Source organism: Cebus imitator, unplaced genomic scaffold (assembly GCF_001604975.1).
Source record: "Cebus imitator isolate Cc_AM_T3 unplaced genomic scaffold, Cebus_imitator-1.0 Scaffold377, whole genome shotgun sequence".
NCBI lineage: Eukaryota > Metazoa > Chordata > Mammalia > Primates > Cebidae > Cebus > Cebus imitator.
This window is the reverse complement of record NW_016107692.1, coordinates 2047970-2060083: the sequence shown is the minus strand read 5'-3', so window position 1 is coordinate 2060083 and position 12114 is coordinate 2047970. Positions and strand designations below refer to the sequence as shown.

Here is a 12114-nt window from a genome sequence, read left to right as displayed (position 1 = left end):
CACTGTGGGAGGCCGAGGCGGGTGGATCACAAGGTCAAGAGATCGAGACCATCCTGGTCAACATGGTGAAACCCCATCTCTACTAAAAATACAAAAAATTAGCTGGGCATGGTGGCATGCGCCTGTAATCCCAGAGACTCAGGAGGCTGGGGCAGGAGAATTGCCTGAACCCGGGAGGCAGAGGTTGCGGTGAGCCAAGATCGCGCCATTGCACCCCAGCCTGGGTAACAAGAGCGAAACTCAGTCTCAAAAAAAAAAAAAAATAATAATAATAATAATTTAAATTTGTACAAGATAAATTAAGTATAAATATAATCTGATTTATAGTTATAGCCAGCACATTTTAATCAAATGACATAATTGTGTTTGTTGAACATTTATATACATACACACACGCGCACGTGCACAGACACACAATGTAAAAAAAGATAATTCTTCCTATGCAGTAGTGGCTACTCTATACGAGAGAAATGCCTGCCTCTTAGACTTACTTAAAATGTTTATCCAAATTTTGAATATACATCATAAACAAACAAATCACACCACCTACACATGAAAACATAATGTTAAATAGATGGAACTTTCAAGAGAAATTAATCAAGTAGTAAAACACAAACTTCAAACCAAACAAAGCACCTAAAGATTTGGCATGAGAAAGATTATTCAGAGTTCATGAATTGAGATGTTTTAATTGAATATACTTCAACATAGACTGACATCTCCAGCTAAACTCAGAAGAAAGCTCCTACTGGGCTCAGCTGAAAAGGGCACCAATAACAAATAAAAACAGAAAATGAAAACAGTAGAAAAATTATTTTCTAATAAAATAGTGGCACTGGCATACATTAGGATGCTAAATCCCAGCATATAATGAGGCCTAGGAAAAATATGTAACTTAATGCAAAAGAACAAGATAAATACTGCAGAAATGAGATCACAGCTTGGGGGGGATGGACAAATACAGTAGTACTTAAATTTTAGCATGCGTCAAAATTACCTGGATGGCTTATACTAGTTCCTATACCCCAGTCGCCAGTTTCTGACCCAAAAGGCTTGGGTTAGGGCCTCAAAATATGCATTTCTAATAAGTTCTCAGGTGATGCTAACACTGATAGTCTAGGGACCACCTTTTGACAACCACTGGTTTAATGTTACAGCTTTTAAAGAAAAGACAAAACTGTCTGCTCTTATATTGCTTCTCTATCGAGGAGAACTGTAAAGAGTACACCAAATGAGGCTGAAAGGAAACAACACTGAAGGTGGAAGATTAGAAATTAAATGAATACCTAATCATTGTAAATAAATTTAAGCATCTAAACCTGGACAAATCACATTCCATCTTGGAACATAGATGTGGAAATTGGCACCATGGGTAGTGATTTTTGAGAAATTATGGCAGGTGGATGGAGCAAAGTGACAATATTATATCAATTATCCAAAAAAGGAAAATGATCAATTCTGGAAACCAAGCACTAGTGAGACTGCATCCTGGCAATACTTTTGTTAGATTTTCAATGGGAAATGGTGATTTCTAATGCCCGGCACAGATCCACTGCCGGTGGCCGGATCATGCTAGTTACCTTACTGCTCTGCTATGACCATACTCTACATAGAGTATTTGGATTCAATCTAGGAATGAGAATATGAGATGAGTCTCTCATACTCTTATGATCATGACAAGATTTGAGATTCTGCACAGATGTTTAATGATGTTTAATGATTTCAAAAACTCCATGTAGAGAAAGTCTGCTGGCAGATAAGGGGTGCCTCATTGAATATAGCAGATTTCTCTACTAGGTTTCACGCCATTCCACTCTTTTAAGTACAGTTTGAACTAAGGCTTAGAAATTCTTACCAAACTTTCAGTCATCAAACAATGGAGATGGATACTATGCTAACCTGAAATTAGTAAAATAATAGCAAATAGACATAAATGTAAAGGCCAAATTTCTTTTTTAAAAAAAACCATACCAAAACCAAAACATTTACGTGTTAGACTGGGGAAGCCCTGACAGCTCCTACAAAAAGTCTTAGGAATTTCAGGTAAGTTGACACTAGTACTGAAATAGAAGTCATATGAAAATGTAGATAGCCTTAATGTAAGTAAAGAGCCCACTGTGATAAATGCTAGGTGATCATGTATATATTTGTGCACCATAATTTAAAATTAAATTATTGATAAATTGGAGGCCACCTTGGGCATCCTGCCTCAGAGAGTGCTATAAGAAATGAATGATGAAACAAGGCTTGTTTAATCTGGAGAAAAAGGACTTGGATTGGGCTAAATGATAATTACTTTAAAATATTTGGATAGTTAGATGAAGTAGATATCCACTGTTGTTTTAAAAGGCAGCACGAAGATCAACAAATAAAAAGTCAAAATGAGGCATATTGTGTTCCTACAGAGGACCATTTTCCAGCAATTGGAACTATCTCCCAAAATTGAACATGTAGTTTCCTTTAAAACTATTGAGCCATCTACTCTGGTGAGAGTTTAGCCACAGGCTGGGAGACTATGGGATACAAGCACTATAAGAGGACCTGCTGCATAGTTTCTCTTGACCCTTTCTAAAATTAAAACCACAACAACCTTAACACATATACAGACAATGCTGTTTCATCTTTACAATAACCGATATTCCATACATGATAAAACAGAGGCACAGAGAGGTTAACTTGACTGGCCTTACACCCAACAACCATTACTTGGTGGAATGGAAGTCTTATGTCTTCATGTTAAAGTTTTTCTTCTCTCATGGTGTTTTCAATGAACCATTCTCAGTTTTTCTATCATTTCTCTTGTTCTCTCTCTTTTTTTAATCCTTCTTCATTCACAAACACACTTCTATTCCTACAGTCCTTCCATTTTAGGGATTATATTTATACATAACGTAAATATGGAGACCAAAGTGACTCCATCTTGAATGCTAATCCACCATATTGATTTCTGATTAACTCCAGTCCTATGAATGCCTCATGATTCTTACTTTATTTACTGTGCTTAATGTAAGAACATGTACTCACTACAAATTTTGCTCTTAGATCAAAGCAACCTTGACGTTATTGCGCAAATTATAGGATATGAGGCACATAGCACTTTTGCCCATTCTGGAGGGTTGCCTTTAATTGTCTCTATACAGCAGGTATCCCCTTTCCCTATGGTATATAAACCCTGAGTCTGAAGAGTAACTGTGTGAGGATCTACCTGTCTTGTTGCTTTCAAGGCTACGCTCCTGTCTATAAATTCCCTAATATACCACCTTTTACTGTCAACTGGATTTTTCTGCCTCATTCTTTGGTTTCTCAGCTCCTTTGGCATTTGGGGCTGCTTTACATATACAGCCCTTTCACAGAACACTATGTGATATGTAAACCACAGCATTTTCTTTAAAATTAAAATCTCTAGAAATGATTTAACATCCCTACTGATTAGATTTTCAAAATCTAAATATTCTTACCTGATCGGCAAGCAATGTCTACATCCTTTTCAAAGTCTGTCTGTAACAAGAAATAATAAGACATAGAACCATCATTTAATGAAGACCTCAAGTGTCTTTTACTAATCAGATTATCTGAAGTTTACAGATATCTAACTTGGCAGTACCAGTTTATTGTTTTGTGCAAAGAAAGTTTCTCTAGGCATAATTAGAATGTTTTCAAGAGGGTTTCCTAGAGCCCAAATGTTAAATAAAATAAATGGAAACATAGCATACAATTTTAATAAGACAATATAATACCTAGTGTCACCTTCAGTCTGGAAACTGATTATCATACATCAAAAGGATAGAATTTTAAGGCAATTCTCTAACCAAAATAAGGACGTTAAAATGTGAATTATTATGAATATATTTAAATAATTATGTTTGTTATTGATATTTTTAAACATTCAATTTGAATACATTGCTTACAATGTAACATCTTATATTGCAGCTTTGTCAAACTAGATTAAACTAGGCTCTTTAATGATTCATTTTCATTCACATGTGACAAAAATCTTTCAGGTTTAGGAATTAAAATGGAAGATTAAATCATACTTAACTGGTTGAAAACCTTCAGGGGTTTAGTTGTGACCTTATATTTTCCTAAAACTCTTATTTTAAACAAATCGATTAATTTTTAAATGATATAATTAAATTATCTCATCTTAATCAAAGCCTTCCAATCATATGCCTTTCCCTATTAATATTTTAAATCAGAGATTTTGTATCTATTTGTTTTTAGTAAGGAATTATTCTTTGTAAATTCTTAGTTACTAATGTATCATCTAGCTTATTACTGTTACCTAGTTCAAAAAAGTTACTAGTAAATCAAATACACTGTAAAAGTGAAACTTTCCTATTTAATTTCTTCTTTAAATGACACAGTTTAAATCTCATCTTATTTCTAATACATCAAAGTGGTTATGCCTAAAGAACACTTTGATTTTAATAATAGGCAGAGCTCATGTACAATAACAATCTTTCACTAAAAGGGTGGCTACTCCTTACGCTTTAGAACAGTGGTTCTCATCTTCGGCTGCATATTGGAATCACCAATACCAGGGTCCCATTCCCAAGACTTTGATTTTAATTGGTCTGTGTTGTGGCTCCCCTGATGATTCTGTTTCACTAAGGCCAAGAACTACTGCTTTAAGACTATAAGTGCAAGTTCATAGTGTTCTGATGTGTAAAAAACATCCACATGATCCTACGCACAAATCATTAGCCCTTACTCTACGCAAGGAGGAAAATACTCCTCAGTGTTGCATAGCACTCCCGCATTCAACACCCCAGGGAACCAACAACAAGTCCTGGACTCCGAAACAATCTTAGAGATAATACTTACCTGGTATCAGAGTTCACGGTCTAGTAATGAACTGAAGCCAAAGTCACTCAGAATGAGATTTTGATATTATTTTACTAACAAGGATTTCTTTTATTCCCTTGAGAAATCATGACTTAATTAACATTCAGAGGAAAAATAAAAACTCACCATGATTTGAGCATGCCCATTAGGAAAAGAACTGGAAGAATCTGCATTGATGGGATCCTGACAGTTTCTCAATCGGCATCTAAATGCATCCTGAACCTGTGGCAAGGGGGAACACATTAGTTTTCTTCTCTCTTAATAATGACAAGATACTGTCTATATTGGCAATCAACTCTGAGGCAGTGGTTAACATTGCTTTTACAATCTTATACCGATTTTGTTTAGCTCTTAATATAAAAACTGGTGTATCTGGACTTTTGCTGTATGCCACGGAAATTTATCCCTTGCCATAACCTATAGAGGGAAGTGCTGGGAACTCCTTAGCTATCGAAATAGCTATATCTGGCTCAACACTAATAATTCTTGCCAGGAGGCAGATTTATTCCACTGTTACAAATAATATGTGTATCTTTGAAGAGGGATTTACTATTTGGTGTAATGTAATCTTCCTAACAGCTTTAAATATTGTGAAAAATGAGATTACTCAATGATCTTTTCACTGAAATTGATTTGGGATGTTTCTTTTTATATGTCACTTAAGAAATCTTTGAGTGGACTATCTCTTGTTTCACTTCAAGTACTATGCGCCCTGATATAAAAACAAAATACAATGAAACAAAAGGGAAACACAGCAGCACTTCTTCTGGTGGACTATCTTGCCATTAAAAAGTCACTTTGCAAAGCCAAACTTCCTCAATGTGCATTCATAATCAAATTCTGAAGGAAGAAGAAACATATCTCAAAGTTCTAAAAACATGACGGTAATTCTTTTATTAAAAAACAAGCAAATCACCATGGCATGTGTATACCTATGTAACAAACCTGCACGTTCTGCACATGTACCCCAAAACTTAAAGTATAATAATAATTAAAAGAAAAGAAAACAACAGTAAAACAAGTCAAGGAACATAAACAGCAAAATAGCAAACACAAAAAGCAGTTGATACTTATTCTGTTCCTGCAATGTCTCAGCATTGGCCTGTTCTTTCCACTTCCAGAGGTTTATCAAGCTCACCATAAGCTGTTGTTAGACAGTTTTACAAGTGGCTACTTATCCCAAGTCAATGCCAAGGTAATTTCATTACTTGTTTTTCCTAACCTCATATTATTGACATTCTCTTTCTCGTTTAATACGATCTGTTTTATTTGATTAAAAAACAAAGCATAGATGATATTTTCTCTACTATACTGAAGCACCATGATAGGGACTACTAAGGTTAATATATAAAGATCTTCACTTTTGAGAAGCACTGATACAAAATATCTTGTCACCATTTTGATGTGAGATGTTCATACTATACCTGTTGGCCAGACAAAAACAAACCAAAACAAAACTGATCATATTAAGTTGTGCTTATCTTCCTCCTTTGTCCTCTCACCCATTTCATAGTCATTACTAGCCTCTTTCCTAAATTACCACATTACAGGATTTGACAACTGACACCAAGTGTAGTCACCACCAAAGACTGGCCAGCTGGCTCAATAATGAGACCTCTGTCCTCTTCTATTTCTCCGCCTCCGGTTCTAATCCTACAGACATGGCCATAATATCTGTGAAATAAAAGAGTGGTGATAGACTCAGTGTTCTCTGACCTGTCTTCCATTCTATTATTCTAATAGTTCTAAATCTAAAACTTTTTTTGAAAAAGAATGCATTACCTGATACCCAGCAAGGTAATTCCTTATTTTCTTTTTCAAACACATCAGTTTAAGTACAGATGTGGTGAAACCTAGTCTGATCATCTTTTCCTGAAGAACTGAATAAATATTTAGAACTAAATCATCTAGCTTTTCCTGACGAAGGAAACACAACCAGGCAAAGTTAGATTTCTCAGATGTGAACGCTTTCAAGCTCCTCCTTTTTAGACTAAGAAGTTGTTGCAGGTTTTAAAGAGAGACATTAGTAATCAGTCTCATATTTGTCAGTTCATTACTTTTTCTATTATGCAGACACATTGGGGAAACCACTAAGAAAGCGTATCTTTTTTTTTTTTTAGAAAAAAAAATCATAGAAACCAATGTCAGAAAAATAGGTACATACTAATTTTCTGTTTGCGCCTTACAGCAACTATTGAAACACATTTTACAAAGGAAGATAAACTATGTTAGCAATGGTATCTTCTGAGAGCTTGTCTCATGAAGATTTCTATCAAATCTATTTCTAAATCAGCATATGTAATATGTGAAACATTTTGGTAATCTCAAATGTTAATTCGGCTGGCCCTTTCTAACCACTCCCAATTTTCAGACCTTCAGAATATAGTTGTCAATATTTTTGGCTGATGGTGAAATATGGAAATGTAATTTCTGTAGGCTTCTCTTCAAAATCAACTCTTAGCTGCTTGAAGGAGATGGAAAAGAAATCCAAGTCTTTTTAGAACACACACATATAAAATCAATATCTTCCACTACCAAACTTCCAAATAGAACAATAGATTAAGAGTATTGCTACACCGAATGATGATATCAGCTTCATGAATCATTAAATGATATTCAGAAGAAATGTAAATCAAAGCATAAATATTCTCCAGTAAATTCAAGGTTATTTTTATGGTCACATACATGTCACAGTTTAAGTGCTAGATTCTCTGACAGTTTTAGTGCCTCTGATACCTCTAATTTAGAAGGATTTGCAGAAGAAATTCTACTCAATTCCAAATGCTTCATTTTATTTTATTTTTTAAATCTTAAAAATGTATTGAGGGAATCTGAATGAATTGGTCTTAAATATTTGTCCAACACTGTCAGGAAAGAATGATTAGTAGATTTCATAATGCATATTTCTTATAGAAGAGAATATTTCAAGCAAGATGGTATCTGGAAAAAGCATTCACAGCTATTTGAAAACATTTGGATAATTAATTGAATTTTATATCTGGTAAAGGGAGGTTTGATTTTGGTGAATCAATGTGAATTGTGCTGATAAAGAATAATTGAATTTTTGTAAAAAGCAAGTCTATATTTTAAAGAAGCAGAAAACACAAAAAAGAAACCTAGAAGAAAATCTAGGCAAAACCATTCAGGACATAGGCGTAGGCAAGGACTTCATGGCCAAAACACCAAAAGCATTGGCAACAAAGGTCAAAATAGACAAATGGGACCTAATCAAACTCCACAGCTTCTGCACGGCAAAAGAAACAGTCATTAGAGTGAATTAGCAACCAATAGAATGGGAAAAATTATTTTGCAGTCTACATTTACAAAGAACTAAAACAGATTTACAAGAAAAAAACAAGCCCATTCAAAAGTGGGCAAAGGATATGAACAGACACTTTACAAAAGAAGACATTACATGAGACCAATAAACATATGAAAAAATGCTCATCATCACTGGTCATTAGAGAAATGCAAATCAAAACTACATTGAGATACCATCTCATGCCAGTTAGAATGGCGATCATTAAAAAATCTGTAGACAATGGATGCTGGAGAGGATGTGGAGAAATAGGAACACTTTTACACTGTTGGTGGGAGTGTAAATTAGTACAACCATTGTGGAAGACAGTGTGGCGATTCCTTAAGGACCTAGAAATAGAAATTCCATTTGACCCAGCAATCCCATTACTGGGTATATATCCAAAGGATTATAAATCGTTCTACTATAAGGACACATGCACACGAATGTTCATTGCAGCACTGTTTACAGTACAAAGTACCTGGAACCAACCCAAATGCCCATCGATGATAGACTGGACAGGGAAAATGTGGCATATATACACCATGGAATATTATGCAGCCATCAAAAACGATGAGTCTGTGCCCTTTGTAGGGACATGGATGAACCTGGAAACCATTATTCTCAGCAAAATGTCACAAGAGCAGAATATCAAACACCGCATGTTCTCACTCATAGGCAGGTGTTGAACAATGAGAACACATGGACACAGGGAGGGGAGCACTACACACTGGGGTCTGTTGGGGGTAAATAGGGGAGGGACAGTGGGCGATGGGGAGTTGGGGTGAGATAGCATGGGGAGAAATGCCAGATATAGGTGAAGGGGAGGAAGGCAGCAAATCACACTGCCATGTGTGTACCTATGCAACTATCTTGCATGTTCTTCACATGTACCCCAAAACTTAAAATGCAATAAGAAAAAAAAAATAAAAATAAAATATTCAATCATTAAAAAAAAAGAAAAAATAAGAAAGAATCTAGATATTGCTTTCTCAATCAGAATATTGAAATATTCTGTGCCAATAGTCACATCTATCATGCCTGGCAATAATGTTATTGTTTGACTTACCATTGAGAAAATCACTCATTTTAGGAAACAACTAAATTTAAAACTTATTAGATATTAAAATCATTGCATGTTTTAGTTCTTGTGAAATTAACATTTAAAAAATTACTTGATACCAGTAAATGCAATTTGTTTTTTTACTAAACTTAGAGGAAGCAATTCAGTATTTAAGATAAATTATAGAACAGTTACATCTAGACTTCAAAATTTTTTCTTTTTATAATCTGTATTAGATCTTTCACCTTAATTGATAGGCATAGGGTCAAATATCTGCAGGAGTAGCAAGGAACGTAATATGTAACTAACATTGGGATATTTAGGAAACTTTAAGGCAATCTAATGGCATGTTGTAAAATGAAAAAAAAAGAAAAAGGAAAGGTAAGAAACATCACAAAATAAGGTGAAGAAAAAACAATAAGCTATGAAGGTTGTCTTCTGAAAAGAATTCAACCATGCACTTCCAAAGTTATCTTGACTGGCTTCTGCTGGAGGTTGCTTAAAAAACTCCTGAAAAAGCTATAAACTGATGGATTTTTGGATGAGACTTGAGTTCAAAGAGATTTGCAAGGGTGTGTCCCGCTCTTGTCTCCTGAACCATTAGAAGGATTCAGTTCATATCAACAGCAGCAGGCTGAGAGCTTTCTGGGTTGGTCCTCGCTCTGAAGGCAGCTGGCAGAGTGTCATTGTGGGAGCCAGTGCCAGAGTTAGAGATTGCTAGGGAAGAGCACCAGGCAATGTTTGGCAGTGTTGCAATTCAGACAAACCTCACAGGAAAAGGCTGCACAGTTTGAAATGGGCTCTGTATTTAGCAACTGAGCAAATCAGATCCTGAATCTTCAATTTTAAGAAGACCATTTTACCTACAGTAATTCTTCTTCATTTCCTATTCAAGAGGATCATTCTAAACCAGGAAAATAAGTAAAGTTACATTCTTACAATTATTTGTGATTTTTCCTTCAGAGGAGAAGAGAGTCTTATATGGCCTTTTATTTTTTGAATCTCATTTTTACTATTGTTTCATATTTGAGCAAACAGCTCAGCTTTTTGTAATCATTAAATTCTATACAATCTAATCATGAAATGAATGACTTTTCAATTTCATATGTATAATGACAGTCAATATGACAATTGATATGAATGAGTTATGAGTGACTTAATATTATTGAAATATTAAATGACTGCTCATAGCAAAGGAAATAAACAAGTGAAAGTCTGACATTTACTATATAATGAGAGAAAAATATGCACTCCAGATCCAAACTTCAGTCCCAATGACTTTCTATTAGAATCCCTTAATATCTAAAGGATCTATCACTTAATCTCTAGAATTGTTACACCCTTTCACGTTAAAATTACTTTTTCTATCAGTTTGAGGAGGTCATACAAGATCCTCTAAATGATATTTCACATGCATGATCTGAAAAAATGTAGCAGCATTTTTTCAGCATGAGAATAGAAAGGAAGGAAAGGGAAATTGTGCATCAGACACCAGGATCCCATGCCTTCTCAGGTGATACTTCATTTCAGTCTCATGCCACCCGCTTTCTAGCAGACATTATTTCAGTGACATACAAGAAGACCTTGAAGCTTATAGAGCTTAAGTAACTTGCTCAAGACGATCATAATAAATAGTGGAGCTGGGAATGGAATCAGTCCACTTGACTTGAAAGTTAGTCTTCATTCCAATGTACCACCCTATTGCCTTACTGAGCAAAGAATAAGATAGTTTAAGTGAATGAATAAACCAAAACAATTATTTCCAACTGGTCAGAAATTAAGTTGTTGTACCATAATTTCCAGCCTTTTATGATTTAGATAAAAAAATAATAAATGAGTTAACCAGATAAGTTTTCAGTTTGAACCTTTATTGAAGACATATTGAACCTCTTGTTATTAGGTTAACAGTATCGTAAGGGCAACCTAGGAGTGGGAAGGACAGGGAGGTGAGACTTGACCATCCACATGTCTGTGTCCACCTAATCTTTTTTTGTTGTTGTTTTGAGACAGAGTCTCACTCTATTGCCCAGGCTGGAGTGCAGTGGCATGATCTTGGCTTGCTGCAACCTCTGCCTCCTGGGTTCAAGCAATTCTTGGTTGAACCGCCACCACACCCGGCTAATTCTTGCCCACCACCACACCCGGCTAATTTTTTTTTTTTTTTTTTTTGTATTTTGTAGTAGAGACGAAAACCATGTTGTTCAGGCTGGTCTCGAACTCCTGACCTCAGATGATCTGCCTTCCCAACCTCCCAAAGTGCTGGGATTACAGATGTGAGCCACTGGGCCCAGCCTACTCTTCTTGACTATAGACAGAAACACCGTGCTGCTACCCAGAGTAGGAGACAGCTGGGAGGGTGTATGAGGCTCCCACAGAACTGTGGGTAACAGCAAGCCATGGTTGGATGCTACCTGGCAGGCATGCCAGAGTTTGTCAATTCTGCTGTGAACTCTCTGTCTGAACTTTTTTACTGATGTCATCTCACCTACCTGATTTCATGCCCTTGTTAACCCCTTAAATCTCTGCATGCACTAGGAGAACGATGTGTGAAAATCAAGACTGATGTAAATATTCATAATATAATTGCAATTTTGCTACATCAGGAAAGCTTAATATGGCAGGAGAATTAGAATTTATATTTCCCTGCTTAAGAAGTGGGATGACTTTTGGGTGAAATGAGGTTGGTGATTTCTTGGAAAGGTAATATAAGAATATGACCATATTGTCCTTGCCTGTCATGACCATGCTCTTATTTAAAAGCAGTTTTTATACTCCTTATTTTTTTTCTGGTAAATCCAGGTTTATTTGGATACCTGTAGACATTTTTCCACATAAAGGTACCTCGGGCCGGACGCGGTGGCTCACGCCTGTAATCCCAGCACTTTGGGAGGCCGAGGCGGGTGGATCA

At 35.7% G+C, this 12114-nt stretch overlaps 1 protein-coding gene across 3 annotated transcripts in view; it reads right to left on the bottom strand.

Moving 5' to 3' along the window:
- The window catches only part of ADGRB3 (adhesion G protein-coupled receptor B3), a 756499-nt gene that overhangs the window by 30911 nt on the left and 713474 nt on the right, over positions 1-12114 (bottom strand). For all 3 annotated transcript variants that reach the window (XM_017507539.2, XM_017507537.2, XM_017507538.2), the window contains 2 exons: positions 4972-5067; positions 3459-3498 (listed from right to left, as the gene is read on the bottom strand). In XM_017507539.2, coding sequence (XP_017363028.1) covers positions 3459-3498; positions 4972-5067 — 136 coding nt within the window. The remainder of the gene's footprint in view (positions 1-3458; positions 3499-4971; positions 5068-12114) is intronic.